Below are 23303 nucleotides of genomic sequence, written 5' to 3' on the forward strand. Positions count from 1 at the left end.
AGTTTGGTGTGTCAAACGTCATAAATTAACCGCGGAGCGGAGCAGGGTGCTGCTCGACAAAGCTTGTTCAGTGGATAAATCACGCTGCTCATAAAAGAAGCAGTAGGCTCTTTATGTCCGTCTGGTGTTCAGACATTCACCTCAATCCGTCAACATCTCCAAACTGGCTGAGTGCGTCCAAAATGGCTTCCTATACCCTATATATGGACGTAGCCACCGAAGGCCCTTAGTAACCTCTCGTTTCCCTTCTCATCTCTTTATTCTGTTACAAAATCTCGTAGGAATCGTAGTGAGGAATGAATCCATGAACTCCCAACGTACAGTGGGGAAAAAAAGTATTTAGTCAGCCACCAATTGTGCAAGTTCTCCCACTTAAAAAGATGAGAGAGGCTTGTAATTTTCATCATAGGTACACGTCAACTATGACAGACAAATTGAGAATGTTTTTCTCCAGAAAATCACATTGTAGGATTTTTAATGAATTTATTTGCAAATTATGGTGGAAAATAAGTATTTGGTCACCTACAAACAAGCAAGATTTCTGGCTCTCACAGACCTGTAACTTCTTCTTTAAGAGGCTCCTCTGTCCTCCACTCGTTACCTGTATTAATGGCACCTGTTTGAACTTGTTATCAGTATAAAAGACAACTGTCCACAACCTCAGACAGTCACACTCCAAACTCCACTATGGCCAAGACCAAAGAGCTGTCAAAGGACACCAGAAACAAAATTGTAGACCTGCACCAGGCTGGGAAGACTGAATCTGCAATAGGTAAGCAGCTTGGTTTGAAGAAATCAACTGTGGGAGCAATTATTAGGAAATGGAAGACATACAAGACCGCTGATAATCTCCCTCGATCTGGGGCTCCACGCAAGATCTCACCCCGTGGGGTCAAAATGATCACAAGAACGGTGAGCAAAAATCCCAGAACCACACGGGGGGACCTAGTGAATGACCTGCAGAGAGCTGGGACCAAAGTAACAAAGCCTACCATCAGTAACACACTACGCCGCCAGGGACTCAAATCCTGCAGTGCCAGACGTGTCCCCCTGCTTAAACCAGTACATGTCCAGGCCCATCTGAAGTTTGCTAGAGTGCATTTGGATGATCCAGAAGAGGATTGGGAGAATGTCATACGGTCAGATGAAACCAAAATAGAACTTTTTGGTAAAAACTCAACTCGTCGTGTTTGGAGGACAAAGAATGCTGAGTTGCATCAAAAGAACACCATACCTACTGTGAAGCATGGGGGTGGAAACATCATGCTTTGGGGCTGTTTTTCTACAAAGGGACCAGGACGACTGATCCGTATAAAGGAAAGAATGAATGGGGCCATGTATCGTGAGATTTTGAGTGAAAACCTCCTTCCATCAGCAAGGGCATTGAAGATGAAACGTGGCTGGGTCTTTCAGCATGACAATGATCCCAAACACACCGCCCAGGCAACGAAGGAGTGGCTTCGTAAGAAGCATTTCAAGGTCCTGGAGTGGCCTAGCCAGTCTCCAGATCTCAACCCCATAGAAAATCTTTGGAGGGAGTTGAAAGTCTGTGTTGCCCAGCGACAGCCCCAAAACATCACTGCTCTAGAGGAGATCTGCATGGAGGAATGGGCCAAAATACCAGCAACAGTGTGTGAAAACCTTGTGAAGACTTACAGAAAACGTTTGACCTGTGTCATTGCCAACAAAGGGTATATAACAAAGTATTGAGAAACTTTTGTTATTGACCAAATACTTATTTTCCACCATAATTTGCAAATAAATTCATTTTTAAAAAAATCTGGATTTTTTTTCTTAATTTTGTCTGTCATAGTTGACGTGTACCTATGATGAAAATTACAGGCCTCTCTCATCTTTTTAAGTGGGAGAACTTGCACAATTGGTGGCTGACTAAATACTTTTTTTCCCCACTGTACACTAACAGCCAATAACATGTGCCAAATGCCAAGATAGTCTTTATCAAAGGACCAGTTTCTTCATCAGAAATAATGACACAATGGACCAATTATTGAGGATAAATGACCTGCCATAAACTACATGATACATTTGACCTATTGAGGCCAGGTACCATACCCTAATAGGGTCATATTTTAAGCTATAAATAGTTTATTAGAGTAAAAGGTTTTTAAGTGCTAAAACAAACTGATTAACAGGCTGCCATAATCTATTATCTTTTTTACAGCTATAGTAAGATGGAAATAGAACTCCACCCTATTAAAGGGGCTTACAGCGTGCAGCCTCAGCACTTCTCCATCCAGACTCCCATGGTTCAGCTGGAGGTCTCTGGTCTGCTGCCCTGGCCCAGCCCACAGACGGCGCACCCCTCCTGGCCTCACGTCCTACCCACCACCCTGGCTTCCCCCTGGCATCCTGAGCCTCTCACCACAACACTGTCAGAACCAGACTAACAATGACTAGCTCTCTAAACCTCTACCTGTAAAGACCAGCCAGCTGTCAAGTGATCTAAACTATTCTATTCTATTCTATACTATTCTATTCGGAGTCTAAATAATAACCATGCATGTCAGTAATTGTCACCTCATAACCGTTGTAGTACATTGAGAATAATAGCTCTTAGCATAACTCATAATAGCATAACTCTGATTCAGAGGGGTTGGGATAAAATGCGGAAAACATTTCAGTTGAATGCATTCAGTTGTGCAACTGACTAGGTATCCCCCTTTCCTGCCCCCTTCAATTTATGAATCGGCACATAAAACTGTGGTCTTCAAAAAAATTGATTTTTTGTTGTTGATAGATCACTTTTCTTTTGGAGCAGCACATTCAAGAGCTATTGTGAAAACCATAGACCATTAAATGAAACAGTCCTAAAATGAGAGGTGGTGTTGTGTTGAGACTGTCTTCTCCTGCTCCAGAGGAGTGTAGACTGCAGCACAAATGGCACCCTATTGCATATATTGTGCACAACTTTTGACCAGAGCCCTATGGGGTGCCATTTGGGATGCAGGTCAGCTGAATGGTCTCTCCGTAGAACGTCTAGAGAGGAAACGGAATTTCATCCTAATACTCTGAAACTTTCAAATAAAGACCATAATTCAAGCTTCGTTAAGCACCAGATATTACATAACAAACAGGCCCACTGTGGAGGTTTTCTTTTCAGGGTTCTTTGGAGCCCAAAGAATGACTGATTACTACACACATATTCAAACACGCACACTCACATACTCACACAGTGGCTGAGTACTTTACCTGCTTTTCTCGTCGTTAAGATAAAGAATCTCCTGGAAACTTAATATGACACTGTTTCTCTTAGAATAATTTCCACTGATATTTATGGGGAATAATTGGTTTGTAGAGTATAGCAGGGTAGGTTGGCCTTGAGGGCTAATGTAAGGATGTACATAAGGGGCAGGTGTATTACAGGGGGTTTTGCAGGGTCACAGTTGTGATGCCCAGGAAAATGTCCGCTAAAAAAGCCAAAGAGAAAATCCTGACCCTCACCCAATCAGAGCACAGCTCATCCCTTTCCCTAGCCCAATGAGAACACAGATCCAGTGAGGTTCATCGAGCCAGGACAGACAGGACTACGAGGATCCTGGGACCTGGTTTATGAGTTTCGGACCGCCAGGGTGGAGGAATATGAAAACCAACACCAGGACTGACTGGCCTCCCAGCTCTGACCCACACACACAAGACAGAAACCACAACCATATTTGGATGCATACAGTAGACCTATATATTCTCAATATAATGTTCTGGACAGAAAAATAGTTCTGTCTCCATGGTAATATGGAGTGCAGGGCCAAGAGACCACATATCCCAAAAACACCATCATCATTCAACCATGGTTTGGATCAGGGTTGTGTTGTATTAGCACTTACTTAGAACACCTCACATATAGGGTTCTCCTTGGTCTGCCTATAGGACCCAGAGTTTTCCTTGGTCAGGTCACAGGAAAAACTCCCCGTCCAACTTATTCAACCCACATAACCCAGGTACTGTATGGCCTCTAGTATCTTTAAAGGCAGGCATCCAGCTGGTTCACTGAGTGATGTGTTCTGTCAGATGTGTCTGTATCACTCTATCACAGTAGATATGAAGTACAGTCAGTTAGTCAGCCAGTATCACTGAACCGGATAGTTGGGTCTCCATGCCAACCCTCAGAAAGGTTACCAAAACACCACCTGCACTGGCATTCCTCTCCCATCACTACTGCTATTGTATTTGTGTCACAGTCCCTCTCTCTTCTAAATCAGGATACGTTAATGAGAGATAGTGACGTGTGTGAGTGTGTTTCTGATGACTGTCTTACGCTAGTCTCACCGCCGGAATGACAGACATCGCAAACACAGAAGGAAGTTTACACCTGTAGATCACCCCATGACAGATTCCTGACACACACACACACACACACACACACACACACACACACACTGCTCTGACAGAAGTTTGTTGAGGTGATGTGGGTAATGTGATGTACGTTAGTTAACGGGTAGCCTTCCATCTTAGGGAAGCTGTACTCTTATCAAGTCTGCATCCATCCGCCTTACTTAAAACTCTCACAGGTATATATGCTTTACTTAAAACTACACTACCAGTGAAAAGTTTGGACAAACCTACTCATTCAAGGGTTTTTCTTTATTTTTACTATTATAGAATAATAGTGAAGACATCAAAACAATGAAATAACACATATGGAATCATGTAGTAACCAAAAAAGTGTTAAACAAATCAAAATATATTTTATATTTGAGATTCTTCAAACAGCCACCCTTTGCCTTGATGACAGCTTTGCACACTCTTGGCATTCTCTCATCCAGTTTCATGAGATAGTCACCGGGAATGCATTTCAATTAACAGGTGTGCCTTCTTAAAAGTTAATTTGTGGAATTTATTTCCTTCTTAATGCGTTTGAGCCAATCAGTTGTGTTGTTACAAGGTAGGGGGGGTATACAGAAGATAGCCCTATTTGGTAAAAGACCAAGTCCATATTATGGCAAGAACAGCTCAAATAAGCAAAGAGAAAGGACAGTCCATCATTACTTTAAGACATGAAGGTCAGTCAATACTGAACATTTCAAGAACTTTGAAAGTTTCTTCAAGTGCAGTCGCAAAAACCATCAAGTGCTATGATGAAACTGGCTCTCATGAGGACCGCCACAGGAATGGAAGACCCGGAGTTACCTCTGCTGCAGAGGATAAGTTCATTAGAGTTACCAGACTCAGAAATTGCAGCCCAAATAAATGCTTCACAGAGTTCAAGTAACAGACACATCTCAACATCAACTGTTCAGAGGAGACTGGGTGAAGCAGGCCTTCATGGTCGAATTGCTGCAAAGGACACCAATAATAAGAAGAGACCTGCTTGAGGCAAGAAACATGAGCAATGGACATTAGACCAGTGGAAATCTGTCCTTTGGTCTGGAGTCCACCGCGTGAGACGCGGTGTGAGTGAACGGATTATCTCTGCATGTGTAGTTCCCACCGTAAAGCATGGAGGAGGAGGTGTTATGGTGTGGGGGTGCTTTGCTGGTGATACTGTCTGTGATTTATTTACAATTCAAGTCACACTTAACCAGCATGGCTACCACAGCATTCTGCAGCAATACACCATCCCATCTGGTTTGGTCTTAGTGGGACTATCATTTGTTTTTCAACAGGACAATGACCCAACACACCTCCAGGCTGTGTAAGGGCTATTTGACCAAGAAGGAGAGTGATGGAGTGCTGCATCAGATGACCTGGCCTCCACAATCCCCCAACCTCAACCCAATTGAGATGGTTTGGGATGAGTTGGACGGCAGAGTGAAGGAAAAGTAGCCAACAAGTGCTCAGCATATGTGGGAACTCCTTCAAGACTGTTGGAAAAGCATTCCAGGCGGTTGAGAGAATGGCAAGAGTGTGCAAAGCTGTCATCAAGGCAAAGGGTGGCTATTTGAAGAATCTCAAATGTAACATATATTTTGATTTGTTTAACACTTTTTTGGTTACTACATGATCCCATATGTGTTAGTAGTTTTGATGTCTTCACTATTATTCTACAATGTAAAAAATAGTAAAAATAAAGAAAAACCCTTGAATGAGTAGGTGTGTCCAAACTTTTGACTGGTACTGTATTTCACAGGTTTGTGAACCCAACTATTCCAGTTATGCCATGGTTAGGTTCTCACATCGTGCAAAAAAACAACAACTAAAAAAACATTGTCCTTCTTTCTCTCTTGCTCTCTCCCTCCCCCCTCTCTTTCTCTCTCCCTCCCCCCTCTCTTTCTCTCTTGCTCTCTCCCTCCCCCCTCTCTTTCTCTCTTGCTCTCTCCCTCCCCCTCCCCTTCCCTCTCTTTCTCTCTTGCTCTCTCCCTCCCCCCTCTCTTTCCCTCTCTCTCTTGCTCTCTCCCTCCCTCCTCTCTTTCCCTCTCTTGCTCTCTCCCTCCCCTCTCTTTCCCTCTCTTTCTCTCTTGCTCTCTCCCTCCCCCTCTCTTTCCCTCTTTCTCTCTTGCTCTCTCCCTCCCCCTCTCTTTCCCTCTCTTTCTCTCTTTCTCTCTCCCTCCCCCTCTCTTTCCCTCTCTTTCTTTCTTGCTCTCTCCCTCCCCCTCTCTTTCCCTCTCTTTCTCTCTTGCTCTCTCCCTCTTTCCCTCTCTTTCTCGCTCTTGTTCTCCCTCCCCGTCTATTTATCTCTGTGTAGTTTATCCTTCCTCATAGGTTCTCTCTCTCTGTCCATGCAAAGAGGAGGGAGTGTAAATAAACCCTGCTCTGTTATCTCTCCTGTCTTTACTGCATCGTCCTGCTGTTGTGTCTACAGTAGGTTATAATGGGTGTAAGTGTGTTACTTATAATGTGTCTGTAGTGTGTTACAACATACTTTTGTCTTCCTAATTGGTCACTGCACTGTGTGTGTTATTACATGACCATTTGCATCTAGGTTGGTGAATTATTTCTGTAGAAGTATTACAATAAAATGACTAACAATAGCCACATAGGTAGGCCAATGCAGTTGTGGGTTTCAAGGTGACAAAGGTAATATAGACTTACATGTCTGACCTTCCTTAGAAAATACCTGATATTCACCTTTTTTATATTTATTTAACCTCTATTTATCCAGGCGAGTCAATTAAGAACAAATTCCTATTTACAATGACGGCCTTGCCAGTGACGACTGGGAAGTGCAGTGCAATAAATAAATAAACTAAACAAGATTGAAATCACAGGACAAGACAGACATCACAACTCAGCAGGACAGGGACAAAAGACAAACACAAAAGTCAATAAAGAAAAGTTACAGCACAAGGAGAACAGATATCACAAGACAGCAGGACAGAAACACATGGCAACAACACAACATTTAGTAAAAACAGTAAGCATAGATAATTGACAGTCAGCAATACATTTGATAGAATATCACGTACAGTATCTATAAGAAAAGTTAGTGTTAGTGTCCGTGAAAGTGTCCATGAATGATGTGCTTCGGCAGAGTAACAAGTTAATGTCAGTGAGAATGACCATGAATGACATGATTAGATTTGGTAACAAGTACAGGTGTCTAGAGAACATTTCTGTGACTGAGTTCTTAAAAGGCACAAAGAGATACACATTTCTCAATTAGTTGATAAGCCAAAGACGATATCTTACAATGAGTGAATGAATGCCCAGTGAATTGGCTGTGTATTCTATGATGTGTGGGTGTGTTGTTTTGGAGCGAATGTGTGTACGTGACTTGGATGAACTGTAACTTTCACTTACATATTACTCATGGTGGGAACACCTTAGTCTCTGAGCTGTGTGACTGTAAGCCCAATCCAGAGCTGTCAATCAAATGACAGCAGAGAAGAATAGCCTCCTGTTCATACCTGTGTCAACCCTAATGACATCATCAGATCAGTGACATCACAAAACGGGTTTCAACCCCCAAAATTCGGAGAAAAAAATTATTGGCTTCTTCCTGGAACTTGAAACTCATAAATCATCTCGCTATCCAATGTGTCGTTAATCAAATCCAGTGACACAAAAGGTAATGCTCATAGACAAAGAGATGTCTATCACTATTTTTTGTCAAACCGCTCCTTTTAAAGGGCATGAGAAACAGAGACAAGAGGTTTCCATGAAGAATGTCATCCACAATTAAACACTAATTAGACTCTGTCTCTTTCCATCTCTCTGTGCCTCTCTCTCCCTCTTCCCATCTCTCTGTGTGTCTGTCTCTCTCTCTCTCTCTCCCTCCCTCTCTCTCTGTGTCTATGCAAATCCTCAACAAATATAAGCCAGCCTGAAAGAGAATTTCTCCAAGCTCAACTAACCACCGTCTTACTGTCTACTATACCTGACTGTTGTCTCACTGTCTACTATACCTGACTGTTGTCTCACTGTCTACCTGACTGTTGTCTCACTGTCTACTATACCTGACTGTTGTCTCACTGTCTACCTGACTGTTGTCTTACTGTCTACTATACCTGACTGTTGTCTCACTGTCTACCTGACTGTAGTCTCACTGTCTACCTGACTGTTGTCTTACTGTCTACCTGACTGTTGTCTCACTGTCTACCTGACTGTTGTCTCACTGTCTACCTGACTGTTGTCTCACTGTCTACCTGACGGTTGTCTTACTGTCTACCTGACTGTTGTCTCACTGTCTACCTGACTGTTGTCTCACTGTCTACCTGACTGTTGTCTCACTGTCTACCTGACTGTTGTCTCACTGTCTACCTGACTGTTGTCTCTCTGTCTACCTGACTGTTGTCTCACTGTCTACCTGACTGTTGTCTCACTGTCTACCTGACTGTTGTCTTACTGTCTACTATACCTGACTGTAGTCTCACTGTCTACCTGACTGTAGTCTCACTGTCTACCTGACTGTAGTCTCACTGTCTACCTGACTGTTGTCTCACTGTCTACCTGACTGTTGTCTCACTGTCTACCTGACTGTTGTCTCACTGTCTACCTGACTGTTGTCTCACTGTCTACCTGACTGTTGTCTCACTGTCTACCTGACTGTTGTCTCACTGTCTACCTGACTGTTGTCTCACTGTCTACCTGACTGTTGTCTCACTGTCTACCTGACTGTTGTCTCACTGTCTACCTGACTGTTGTCTCACTGTCTACCTGACTGTTGCATCATATCATTCTGACATAGAGATACGACCAGAGGGAGACAGTAGAGACACCAGCAGAGAGAAAGAGATACAGAAAGAAGTTAGAAAAAGAGCAACAGGTATAGAGGAAAGGGAGCAAAATAAAATACAGCTCCTCCCCTATCTGCCTGGGGGCCTTGAGACAAACCACAGAGCTGAGCTGTCAATCACCACACAGCAGTTAATGCCCCACAGCGACATGTGAACCTGGAAATATGATGCATTTACACACACGTGCACGCAAACACACACACAAAGACAAACTATTTTCGATACACTCATACAGACACAATGTTCACAGTATTCCAATGAACCCTAACCCTTCTCTTATCTCTATTTCTGCGGAGACAAATAACTGAGAACCTCATCACCTGTGACTTTCTTTCCCTAACCTCCAATTCTTTCTCCATCCATCAGAGGTTAGCCTTATCACATTTCTCATTAAGAATCACATCCAACATAAATAAAAAGCGCATACCACTTAAATACCATCTCCCTTACAACCGGGAATATCAAACGTAAACCATTAGGTGATGAACACAAAAATAAACCCCACCTGAACACTAACGAGTGTTTGTCTGAGCTCAACCTGAACACTGTCCTGTACACTAACGAGTGTCTGAGCTCAACCTGAACACTGTCCTGTACACTAACGAGTGTCTGAGCTCAACCTGAACACTGTCCTGTACACTAACGAGTGTCTGAGCTCAACCTGAACACTGTCCTGTACACTAACGAGTGTCTGAGCTCAACCTGAACAAACCACTGGGACTAGCAGTGACTTGTACTGGGACGGCCAAAGCCCAGAGTGAATGACAGCTCCATCACCTGAATTAAAGGTTAACAGATAGCAGCAGGTAGGCTCAGTTTATGGTTCAGGCAGTTTGGCTGAGACTCAACTAGCATGTACAGCCAAACAAAGAAACTCTCTATTATCCCACACAGAGTGACTTATAACCACCTAACCACTTTATGGTTTTACATTGACCTATCAGCAAATATCAAGGACTAGGCTATACTCTCTAACTAACCACACCACCTTCAATTTCACACATACACTGAGTGTACAAAACATTAGGAACACCTGCTCTTTCCATGACAGACTGACCAGGTGAATCCAGGTGAAAGCTTTGATGCCTTAATGATGTCACTTTTTAAATCTGCTAAATGACTAAAATGTAAATCCACTTCAATCAGTGAAGGGGAGGAGACAGGTTAAAGAAGGATTTTTAAGCCTTGAGACAATTGAGACATGGATTGTGTATGTGTGCCATTCAGAAGGTGAATGGGCAAGACAAAAAATGTAAGTTCCTTTGAATGGGGTATGGTAGTAGGTGCCAGGCGCACCAGTTTGTGTCAAGAGCTGCAATGCTGCTGGATTTTTCACGCTCAACAGTTTCCTGTGTGTATCAATAATGTCCCACCACCCAATCGACATCCAGTCAACTTGACACAACTGTGGAAAGCATTGGAGTCAACATGGGCCAGCATTCTCTCTACAGTACACGTATCAGTCACCCTCGACAACACCCACCAGACCAGACCAGAACACACCTGCACAACCCCCTCCCCTCCCCCAGCCTGCTCCCTCCCTCTGTGCATACTCCCCCCTATCTCTCTCACCCCAGCCTGTCCTCCATCCCCCCTCCTCCGCCCTAAGGGGCTGGAGAGATGAATTATGAGCTCATGTCAGACACACACACTGACAGGGTTAATGACGAATTACACACACATTAACACACAGCCTGGGGACACACATATAGTATATACACGTTACAGACACACTCACATACAGACAGTACATACAGTACCTTCAGAAAGTATTCATACCCTTTGACTTATTCCAGATTTTGTTGTGTTACAGCCGGAATAATCCAAATGGATTAAAAACATTTTTTTCTCACCCATCTACACACAATACCCCATAATGACAAAGTGAAAACATGTTTTTAGAATTTGTAGCAAATTTATTGAAAATGAAATACAGAAATCTCATTTACATAAGTATTCTCACCTCTGAGTCAATACATGTTAGAATCACCTTTGGCAGCGATTACAGCTGTGAGTCTTTCTGGGTAAGTCTCTAAGAGCTTTGCACACCTGGATTGCACAATACTTGCACATTATTCTTCAAGCTCTGTCAAGTTGGTTGTTGATCATTGCTAGACAGCCATTTTCAAGTCTTGCCATTGATTTTCAAGCTGATTTATGTCAAAACTGTAACTAGGCCACTCAGGAACATTCAATGTCGTCTTGCAACTCCAGTTTAATTCCGTTTATTTTTATCCCAAAACAATACCTAGTCCTTGCCAATGACAGGCATACCCATAACATGACGCTGCCACCATCATGCTTGAAAATATGGAGAGTGGTACTCAGTGATGTGTTGGATTTGCCCCAAATATACCGCTTTGTATTCAGGACATAAAGTTAATTTCTTGGCCACATTTTTTGCAGTTTTACTTCAGTGCCTTATTGCAAACAGGATGCATGTTTTGATATACTTTTATTCTGTACAGGCTTCCTTCTTTTCACTCTGTCATTTAGGTTAGTATTGTGGAGTAACTACAATGTTGTTGATCCATCCTCAGTTTTCTCCTGTCACAGCCATTAAACTCTGTAACTGTTTTAAAGTCACCATTGGCCTCATGGTGAAATCCCTGAACGGTTTCCTTCCTCTCCGGCAACTGAGTTAGGAAGGACGCCTGTAGCTTTGTAGTGACTGGGTGTATTGATACACCATCCAAATTGTAATTAATAACTTCTCCATGCTCAAAGGGATATTCAATGTCTGCTTTATTTTTATTTTTTACCCATCTACCAATAGGTGCCCGTCTTTGCGAGGCATTGGAAACCTACCTGGTCTTTATGGCTGAATCTGTGTTTGAAATTCACTGCTCGACTGAGCGACCTTACAGATAATTGTATGTGTGGGGTATAGAGATGAGGTAGTCATTCAAAAATAATCTTAAACACTATTATTGCACAACTTATTCTGTGACTTGTTAAGGATATTTTTTACTCCTGAACTTATTTAGGCTTGCTATAACAAAGGGGTTGAATCCTTATTGACTGAAGGCATTTCAACTTTTTATTTTTAATTAATTGGTAAAAATGTCTAAAAACATTATTCCACTTTGACATTATGGGGAATTGTGTGTGGGCCAGTGACACAAAATCTCAATTTAATCCATTTTAAATTCAGGCTGTAACACAACAAAATGTGGAAAAAGTCAAGAGGTGTGAATAATTTAGCTGTGCTAGTCATTTGGCTATTATGCAAACAACCATACTATAGATGAACTGTACAAGGTATTCACCTAAAGAGACACTTTTTCAATCATATTCTTGTTTGACTGAGTATTGTATCCTGACTCTTGAAACCTCTCTCTCACACACACACACACACACACACACACACACGATGACAGGTACCTCCAGTTGAGCAGGGGAACAATGCTAAGCCATAGGAGCAGTGTCACACACACTTCCTGTCTCAGGGGTCAGAGGTTAAATGCTCCTCATTCTCTCCTCTTTCTCTTTAAAGACTCATAACTTGCCTGCCTTCACCTGGAGTGACTGAGTGGAGAGAGAGAGAGACACTCACAGAGACAAGGAGAGCAAGAGAGTAAGAGTGCAAATAGTCAAGAATCCTCAAACTGTACAATCCCCCTCTCTTCACCCCCCTGGATCTCTGTGATCATGTGTCCAAGTGTATACTTTCTCTACCCAGTTCAACCAGTCTGTTTTACAACCATAACTAACAAAACATCCTGCTCCTATTTCATCGCAAGTCTATAAGAGAGAGGACAGACAGTGGTTCCCTCTGGTTTCTACTTTCTCTCCCCAGACAGAGTACTCCATCCCCAGGTGTGTGTGGAAGTCCATCCCATCCATCAGTCACCAGTGATTACTCTATAATCCTGCAGCATCACTCAGCTGGGTCCTAATCCTCCACGGCTATCTCATAGCTCAGAGGGTCCTGGAGTTAAAACACGACCCTAATCCTGTCCCAAACACCCTGGGGAAATGCTGCACCCCTCAGGGGAACCCCCCACAGTGATGACAGAGGGATTCTCTCTCTCTCTCTCTCTCTCTCTCTCTCTCTCTCTCTCTCTCTCTCTCTCTCTCTCTCTCTCTCTCTCTCTCTCTCTCTCTCTCTCTCTCTCTCTCTCTCTCTCTCTCTCTCTCTCTCTCTCTCTCTCTCTCTCTCTCTCTCTCTCTCTCTCTCTCTCTCTCTCTCTCTCTCTCTCTCTCTCTCTCTCTCTCTCTCTCTCTCTCTCTCTCTCTCTCTCTCTCTCTCTCTCTCTCTCTCTCTCTCTCTCTCTCTCTCTCTCTCTCTCTCTCTCTCTCTCTCTCTCTGAGATGGTTCTTCACTCAACACAGAAAGACCTGCCACAAACAGTACACATGTACTCAGACCACAACCGCAGAGTGTTGCATGCCTAAATTTGACTTCTCTTTCAGCACCAATTGACAGGATATGCATTACCTTAAGATAGGCTGACCAGCTATTTCCAGCTGTTAATAAGCAACACAATGAGAGAGAGGGGGAGCTGGACCTACAGATGTCATACTTGCTTTAGCAGTATGCTTAGGGTCATTGTCCTGCTGGAGGGTGAACCTCCGTCCCAGTCTCAAATCTGGAACAGGTTTCCCTCAAGAATTCCCCTGTATTTAGCAACATCCATCCTTCCTTCAATTCTGACTAGTTTCCCAGTCCTTGCCGATGAAAAACATCCCCACAGCATGAAGCTGCCACCACCATGCTTCACTGTGGGGATGGTGTTCTCGGGGTGATTAAAGGTGTTGGGTTTGCGCCAGACATAGCGTTTTCCTTGATGGCCAAAAAGCTCACTTTTAGTCTCATCTGACCAGAGTACCTTCTTCCATATGTTTGGGGAGTCTCCCACATGCCTTTTGGTGAACACCAAACGTGTTTGCTTATTATTTTCTTTAAGCAATGGCTTTTTTCTGGCCACTCTTCCGTAAAGCCCAGCTCTGTAGAGTGTACAGCTTAAAGTGGTCTTATGGAAAAATACTCTAATCTCCGCTGTAGAGCTTTGCAGCTCCTTCAGGGTTATCTTTGGTCTCTTTGTTGCCTCTCTGATTAATGCCCTCCTTGCCTGGTCCGTGAGTTTTGGTGGGCGGCCCTCTCTTGGCAGGTTTGTTGTGGTGCCATATTCTTAAAAACATTTAATAATGTATTTAATGGTGCTCCGTGGGATGTTCAAAGTTTCTGATATTTTTTTATAACCTAACCCTGATCTGTACTTCTTCACAACTTTGTCCCTGACCTGTTTGGAGAGCTCCTTGGTCTTCATCGTGCCGCTTGCTTGGTGGGCCTTTCAGAACAGGTGTATATATACTGAGATCAGGTGACAGATCATGTGAAACTTAGATTGCACACAGGTGGACTTTATTTAACTAATTATGTGACTTCTGAAGGTAATTGGTAATTTAGGGGCTTCATAGCAAAGGGGGTTTTCCGTTATTTTTTTCATTTCACTTCACCAATTTGGACTATTTTGTGTATGTCCATTACATGAAATCCAAATAAAAATCAATTTAAATTACAGGTTGTAATGCAACAAAATAGGAAAAACGCCAAGGGGGATGAAGGGGCACTGTCCTGCTCCCTCTCCGCATTTCTCTGTCTGTAACACTCATTGTAATCACAAAAGACCCACAGATGGACTGAAAGAAAAACTCACACACCCCATCAGACAGCTGACAGCCCAGGTTGGTGCGTTAGAACTTCACCCTCCCCCAACATCTATAACACACACACGACTCACCACTTCAGTAGGACGGTAGTACTTGGAGTCCACCTTCACATGTATCACCCCTGTCTCCTGGCAACGACCAACCTCGTTCTCATCCTTCCCCTCCCACCTAGAGAGAGAGAGAGAGAGAGAGAGAGAGAGAGAGAGAGAGAGAGAGAGAGAGAGAGAGAGAGAGAGAGAGAGAGAGATAATGGAAAGAGAGAGAGAGAGAGAGAGAGAGAGATAATGGAAAGAGAGAGAGAGAGAGAGAGAGAGAGAGAGAGAGAGAGAGAGAGAGATAATGAAGGAGAGAGAGAGAGAGAGAGAGAGAGATAATGGAAGGAGAGAGAGAGATAATGGAAGGAGAGAGAGAGAGATAATGGAAGGAGAGAGAGAGAGATAATGGAAGGAGAGAGAGAGAGAGATAATGGAAGGAGAGAGAGAGAGAGATAATGGAAGGAGAGAGAGAGAGAGATAATGGAAGGAGAGAGAGAGAGAGAGATAATGGAAGGAGAGAGAGAGAGAGAGAGAGAGAGATAATGGAAGGAGAGAGAGAGAGAGAGAGAGAGAGAGAGAGAGAGAGAGAGAGTTAATGGAAGGAGAGAAAGAGGGAAAGAAAGAGAGAGATAGAGAGAGAGAGAGGAGTAATGGAAGGAGAGAAAGAGGGAAAGAAAGAGAGAGAGAGAGAGAGAGAGAGAGAGAGAGAGAGAGAGAGAGAGAGAGAGAGAGAGAGAGAGAGAGAGAAGTAATGGAAGGAGAGAAAGAGGGAAAGAAAGAGAGAGAGAGAGAGGAGTAATGGAAGGAGAGAAAGAGGGAAAGAAAGAGAGAGAGAGAGAGAGGAGTAATGGAAGGAGAGAAAGAGGGAAAGAAAGAGAGAGAGAGAGAGAGAGAGGAGTAATGGAAGGAGAGAAAGAGGGAAAGAAAGAGAGAGAGAGAGAGAGAGAGGAGTAATGGAAGGAGAGAAAGAGGGAAAGAAAGAGAGAGAGAGAGAGAGAGATGAGTAATGGAAGGAAAGAAAGAGGGAAAGAAAGAGAGAGAGAGGAGTAATGGAAGGAGAGAAAGAGGGAAAGAAAGAGAGAGATAGAGAGAGAGAGAGGAGTAATGGAAGGAGAGAAAGAGGGAAAGAAAGAGAGAGAGAGGAGTAATGGAAGGAGAGAAAGAGGGAAAGAAAGAGAGAGAGAGGAGTAATGGAAGGAGAGAAAGAGGGAAAGAAAGAGAGAGAGAGAGAGAGGAGTAATGGAAGGAGAGAAAGAGGGAAAGAAAGAGAGAAAGAGGGAAAGAAAGAGAGAGAGAGAGAGAGAGAGAAGTAATGGAAGGAGAGAAAGAGGGAAAGAAAGAGAGAGAGAGAGAGAGAGAGAGAGAGAGAGAGAGAGAGAGAGAGAGAGAGAGAGAGAGAGAGAGAGAGAGAGAGAGAGAGAGAGAGAGAGAGAGAGAGAGAGAGAGAGAGAGAGAGAGAGAGAGAGAGAGAGAGAGAGAGAGAGAGAGAGAGAGAGAGAGAGAGAGAGAGGGGAGTAATGAAGGAGAGAGAGGGAAAGAAAGAGAGAGAGAGAGAGGAGTAATGGAAGGAGAGAAAGATGGAAAAAGAGAGAGAGAGAGAGGAGTAATGGAAGGAGAGAAAGAGGGAAAGAAAGAGAGAGAGAGAGGAGTAATGGAAGGAGAGAAAGAGGGAAAGAAAGAGAGAGAGAGAGGAGTAATGGAAGGAGAGAAAGAGGGAAAGAAAGAGAGAGAGAGAGAGAGAGAGAGAGAGAGAGAGAGAGAGAGAGAGAGAGAGAGAGAGAGAGAGAGAGAGAGAGGAGTAATGGAAGGAGAGAAAGAGGGAAAGAAAGAGAGAGAGAGAGAGGAGTAATGGAAGGAGAGAAAGAGGGAAAGAGAGAGAGAGAGAGAGAGAGAAGTAATGGAAGGAGAGAAAGAGGGAAAGAAAGAGAGAGAGAGAGAGAGAGAGAGAGAGAGAGGAGTAATGGAAGGAGAGAAAGAGGGAAAGAAAGAGAGAGCGAGAGAGAGAGAGAGGAGTAATGGAAGGAGAGAAAGAGGGAAAGAAAGAGAGAGAGAGAGAGAGAGAGAGAGAGAGGAGTAATGGAAGGAGAGAGAGGGAAAGAAAGAGAGAGAGAGAGGAGTAATGGAAGGAGAGAAAGAGGGAAAGAAAAAGAGAGAGAGAGAGAGAGAGAGAGAGAGAGAGAGAGAGAGAGAGAGAGAGAGAGAGAGAGAGAGAGAGGAGTAATGGAAGGAGAGAAAGAGGGAAAAAAGAGAGAGAGAGAGAGAGAGAGAGAGAGAGAGAGAGAGAGAGAGAGAGAGAGAGAGAGAGAGAGAGAGAGAGAGAGAGAGAGAGGAGAATGGAAGGAGAGAAAGAGGGAAAGAAAGAGAGAGAGAGGAGTAATGGAAGGAGAGAAAGAGGGAAAGAAAGAGAGAGAGAGAGAGAGAGAGAGGAGTAATGGAAGGAGAGAAAGAGGGAAAGAAAGAGAGAGAGAGAGGAGGAATGAGGGAGAGAAATAGGGAAAGAAAGAGAGATTGAGAGAGAGGGGGAGGAATGAGGGAGAGAAACAGAGATTGAGAGAGAGGGGGAGGAATGAGGGAGAGAAAGAGAGATTGAGAGAGAGGGGGAGGAATGAGGGAGAGAAAGAGAGAGGAATGAGGGAGAGAAAGAGAGAGGAATGAGGGAGAGAAAGAGAGAGAGGAATGAGGGAGAGAAAGAGAGAGTGAGAGAGAAAGGGAGATGTTCATCAGCAATTTGAGTAACAGCGGCAACTCTCAAACCACAGCTGTCCGGGGGTCTACCTCTTCGTCCCCCTCTATCACTCTTTTCTTTTTATCTCTCCCTCTTCTTCCCTCCTTCCTTTCAGTGTGTAGGTTGTTGCTGTAAGGTCTGTAGCAGACAAAACATGTCACACACATCTCTGTCTGAATTAACTGCCTGTACCACCACATCTCTGTCTGAATGATCTGCCTGTACCACCACATCTCTGTCTGAATGATCTGCCAGTACCACAACATCTCTGTCCGAATGATCTGCCTGTACCACAATATCTCTATCTGAATGATCTGCCTGTACCACAACATCTCTGTCCGAATGATCTGCCTGTACCACAACATCTCTGTCTGAATGATCTGCCTGTACCACAACATCTCTGTCCGAATGATCTGCCAGTACCACAACATCCCTGTCCGAATGATCTGCCTGTACCACAACATCTCTGTCTGAATGATCTGCCTGTACCACAACATCTCTGTCTGAATGATCTGCCTGTACCACAACATCTCTATCTGAATGATCTGCCTGTACCACAACATCTCTGTCCGAATGATCTGCCTGTACCACAACATCTCTGTCCGAATGATCTGCCTGTACCACAACATCTCTGTCCGAATGATCTGCCAGTACCACAACATCTCTGTCCGAATGATCTGCCTGTACCACAACATCTCTATCTGAATGATCTGCCTGTACCACAACATCTCTGTCCGAATGATCTGCCTGTACCACAACATCTCTGTCCGAATGATCTGCCAGTACCACAACATCTCTGTCCGAATGATCTGCCTGTACCACAACATCTCTGTCTGAATGATCTGCCTGTACCACAACATCTCTGTCTGAATGATCTGCCAGTACCACAACATCTCTGTCTGAATGATCTGCCTGTACCACAACATCTCTGTCTGAATGATCTGCCTGTACCACAACATCTCTGTCTGAATGATCTGCCAGTACCACAACATCTCTGTCCGAATTATCTGCCTGTACCACAACATCTCTGTCTGAATGATCTGCCAGTACCACAACATCTCTGTCTGAATGATCTGCCTGTACCACAAGATGGTGTGAATGTATACACACATATTAAATTCACAGGTGTGTACGTCTGACTATGTACATCTCTGTGTGTGTTGTGTGTGTGCATGCATGTGTGTGTGTGCGTATACTCACACAATGGTCTTGCCCACATGTTTGAAGGACTTCTCCACAAACTCCCTGACACTATGGACCTCCCCTGTTGCTATGACAAGGTCCTCTGGCTCCTCCTGCTGAAGCATCAGCCACATAGCCTGAGAGAGAGAGAGAAGAGAGAGAAGAGAGAGAAGAGAGAGAGAAGGAGCAAGAAAGAGAGTGAAAGATGGGGAGAGAAGAGAGAGAGAGAGAGCAAGAGAGCGAGTGAGAGAGAGAGAGAGAGATAGGGAAGGGAGAGAAAGAGAGAGATAGGGAAGGGAGAGAAAGAGAGAGAGATAGGGAAGGGAGAGAAAGAAAGAGATAGGGAAGGGAGAGCGAGATGAGAGAGAGATGGAGAGCGAGAGAGATGGAGAGAGAGAAGGGGAGAGGTTAAACAAATCACTGCTAGATCAGAGACAAACAGAGAGTGACGTGATTGGTCACACAGATTGGAGTAGAACCAACATGTTCCTGTATCTGACAGACAGGAAGTGAACCTGTGACCTCAGAGAGGGGCGTCCGCACCGCCCATACCTCTGTCCTGACGTCACTGCAAAGGCTCATGGGACACATACCGTGGGAAAGGAGGAGAGAGTGCTCCCAGAGGCCCTTTGGGCTGGCACACACACTCTCGCATAGTATTTTATCATTCAAACACACACACACAAACTCACAGTATTCTAATTTTCTTACACACACGCACACCGCTTGCATAGTATTTTTTAAAATATTCACACACACACACACACACACACACACACACTCCCATATAATGTTCACTTTCAAACAGACAGAATAGAGAGACCTACTTTCTGTGATGTTGTTGCTCTACAGTGACAAAAACATCAACCATCTTTACTTGTTTTTGTGTTCAGAGCAGACCAAGCCCTGGTCTGGTCCATACAGAGCAGAGCAGACCAGACTATAGTAGTATTATTATTAGTCTATATCCCCCAGCTGAAAGCTGATTGTTCTGGGTCTGAGCTGCACTATATTAAACAGTCAGAGGGTGCATCCCAAATGGCACCCTATTCCCTTTATAGTGAACTATTTTGGACCAGGGCCTATGGGTAGTAGTGCACTAGAGAAAACAGGGTGCCATTTGGGAGGCAGTCAGAGAGGGTGTCTACAGATGATGATTCCATAATATTTATGGTGAACGTGAGCCAAGAGGTCAGATCAGTTGACCCCTAACACGTCCACCCTGATTACACCACCTCACCAGGGAGAAACACACACAGACACACACACACTTCAGAAATTCAGTGAGATTCCTCTGATTCCTGATGCTTAGAGCTGAATTCCAGACGGTAGACTAGGTACTGTAGGTAGATGTGTGTGTGTCCCGGTTCCTACTTAGCTGACTAACACTCCTGCTTCTCTCTGTTTCTCCTCTCAACACAGCTCTCTGAAGAGCACATCAGCATGCTTTATAGGCTGTAGCTGACTGTGTGTGTGTATATGTGTATGTGTGTGTGTATGTGTGGGAGTGTGTGTGTAATAAGCCCATCAGCACGTTTAATGCGGTGCAGTTGGACACAGCAGCAGTTGGCAGTCTCGCTCCACACATTTGATCTCTTCTCCCTCTGCTCGAATACTCACACAGTGTATAAATCACTACCAGAATGAGATAACAGACCGCCACGCATGCACTCACGCACACGCAGGCCATCGCACACACACCTGGAGAAGAGAGTAGACCTTCTCTGTCTCTTATTAGATGCTCAGTCTCAATAAACCATTGCTGTTTCCCAGTAGTCTTCTCTGTCTCTCTGTGTATCTCTCTCTCTCTGTGTCATAGAGGCCCCATGTGAGGTGTGTGCATGCGTGTGTGTGTGTGTGTGTGTAGGGAGGTGGGAGGTCGAGTGTTAACACTACCCTCCTCAGCAGTGATGATGGAATGTTCATTACCCATAATTCCCCTGGGGTTCGGAGACGGCTGTGTCTGGGGCACGTTTGGGGTCACCTGACTCCTGGGCTGATGGCTCCCCTGAGCCTAACTCCTGACCTCTCAACCCTGTGACCCCTAATGGCCTTCCCAGACTCCCACACTAGAGACCAGCCAATCAGAGAATATCTGTGTATGATTGACAGACTGGTTAACCGATCAAAGCTGGGTATCTCTGAGTGAATCTACACATCAGGGTTGGCTTAATCAGGGTATGCTTCTGTTCAATCCCTCTGTTCTTCCATTAACTGAGTGTGTGTGTATGTGTGTAATGCACAATATGATTAATTGATTTCAGTGTTGAATGACTCAGACCCTTGTTTGATTGGGAATATCATCAGCAACAGGAAGTGAGTTCCTGACTAAGCCTGCCACATTTGAAGGAATAAGGATGGTGGCCAAGACGGCCAAATGACCAGAAATCTCCATCCTCATGTGGCTAGAAGTCATTATTATCACAGGAAAGACTAAAGTATCAAACAGTGACATCAATGCAGTAATAGTATTTTGATCATTTGACTAGCTGCTTATTTTGAAACCAAATTAAACCGCTAAGTCACAGTACTGTTCCTTCCCCTCTGGGCTCTATTGATAAATGTGGAACAGAGTGAATTGAATGTGTGTGATGATTATGTGTGTGTCTGTAATGATGTACTTTGGGAAAGAAGCTCTGTTTCTCTCTCGGCCAGAGAAAATGTTTACTACAGGAGTTGAGTGATGTGCTGTACACTCATTCACTCATTTTTTACCAGGATAAGTAATAAATATGCTAACGTGAACGCCTGCCTGCGTCTATCTCTCCCTCCCTCCCTCTCCATCTCCCTCTGTCCCCACCCCCTCTCTCTCAGGGTTGATGTGCATCATTAGCTGGCTGATAAACTGCTGTGAGGTTCACACTGAGAGTTCTCTTTCCTGTGCACATGACTTGACCAGTCCCTGACCTTCACCTCTACCTCTCCACCTCCTCCCCTCAACACCCACCCTAGCTCTGGCCAAACCTCCACCCCTCCACACACCCATCTACACAGTATAGATGCACACTAACTCCCTGACCCTACATCCACCCCAGCCATGGCCTGGCCAAACCTCCAACATCCACCTACATGGATACACACCAAACCCCTCACACCCACTCCAGCTCTAGCCAAACCTACACCCCAGGAACTCCCTGAACCCTACCCCTACACCCCAAATCTTTATGAATACCGACCGAACACTGACCTCTAACTACTTACACTCCTCCTGTCTCCCCTGTCACCCCGTCTCCTTTCACTCCTTGTCTCCTCTGTCCCCTAGTCTACTTTCTCTCCCTGTCTTCTTTCTCCCTCTATCTCCTTTCTCCCCATGTCTCCTCAGACTCCTTTCTCCCTCTGACTCCTTTCTTCCTCTGTCTCCTTTCTCCCCGTCTCCTTTCTCCCCGTCTCCTTTCTCCCCGTCTCCTTTCTCCCCGTCTCCTTTCTCCCCGTCTCCTTTCTCCCCGTCTCCTTTCTCCCCGTCTCCTTTCTCCCCGTCTCCTTTCTCCCCGTCTCCTTTCTCCCCGTCTCCTTTCTCCCCGTTGTCCCCCGTCTCCGTTCTCCCCCTGTCTCCGTTCTCCCGTTCTCCCCGTCTCCATTCTCCCCGTCTCCATTCTCCCCGTCTCCATTCTCCCCGTCTCCATTCTCCCCGTCTCCATTCTCCCCGTCTCCTTTCTCCTCGTCTCCACTGTCTCCGTTCTCCCCCTGTCTCCTTTCTCCCCGTCTCCTCTGTCTCCGTTCTCCCACTGTCTCCATTCTCCCCGTCTCCGTTCTCCCCGTCTCCGTTCTCCCTCTGTTTCCTTTCTTCCCGTCTCCTATGTCTCCTTTCTCCTCGTCTCCTCTGTCTCTGTCCTCCCTCTGACTCCTTTCTCCCCGTCTCCTCTGTCTCCTTTCTCCCCGTCTCCTTTCTCCCCGTCTCCTCTGACTCCGTTCTCCCTCTGACTCCGTTCTCCCTCTGACTCCGTTCTCCCTCTATCTCCTTTCTCCTCGTCTCCTCTATCTCCGTTCCCCCGTCTCCTTTCTCCTCGTCTCCCCTGTCTCCGTTCTCCCCGTCTTCTTTCTCCTTTCTCCCCCTGTCTCCGTTCTCCCTGTCTCCTTTCTCCCCGTCTCCTTTCTCCCCCTGTCTCCTGTCTCCCCCTGTCTCCTGTCTCCCCCTTTCTCCTCCCTGTCTCCTTTCTCCCCGTCTCCTTCTTTCTCCACCTTTCTCCGTTCTCCCTCTATCTCCGTTCTCACCCTGTCTCCTTCCTCCCCGTCTCCTTCCTCCCCGTCTCCTTTCTCCCCCTGTCTCCTTTCCCCCCTGTCTCCTTTCCCCCCTGTCTCCTTTCCCCCCTGTCTCCTTTCCCCCCTGTCTCCTTTCTCCCCCTGTCTCCTTTCTCCCCCTGTCTCCTTTCTCCCCGTCTCCTTTCTCCGTCCTGTCTCGTTTCTCCCCGTCTCCTTTCTCCGTCCTGTCTCCTTTCTCCCCCTGTCTCCTTTCTCCCCCTGTCTCCTTTCTCCCCGTCTCCTTTCTCCTCATCTCCGTTCTCCCCATCTCTGTTCTCCCCGTCTCCTCTGGCTCCTTTCTCCTTCTCCCTCCGT

General features: G+C 45.1%; 1 protein-coding gene across 2 annotated transcripts in view; it reads right to left on the reverse strand.

The window, feature by feature from the left end:
• gmds (GDP-mannose 4,6-dehydratase) overlaps positions 1-23303 on the reverse strand; it is a 199860-nt gene that overhangs the window by 26671 nt on the left and 149886 nt on the right. For both annotated transcript variants that reach the window (XM_041840206.1, XM_041840205.1), the window contains 2 exons: positions 18768-18886; positions 14879-14975 (listed from right to left, as the gene is read on the reverse strand). In XM_041840206.1, the coding sequence (XP_041696140.1) occupies positions 14879-14975; positions 18768-18886 (216 nt within the window). The remainder of the gene's footprint in view (positions 1-14878; positions 14976-18767; positions 18887-23303) is intronic.

The sequence above is a fragment of the Coregonus clupeaformis genome, chromosome 20 (genome assembly GCF_020615455.1).
Source record: "Coregonus clupeaformis isolate EN_2021a chromosome 20, ASM2061545v1, whole genome shotgun sequence".
NCBI lineage: Eukaryota > Metazoa > Chordata > Actinopteri > Salmoniformes > Salmonidae > Coregonus > Coregonus clupeaformis.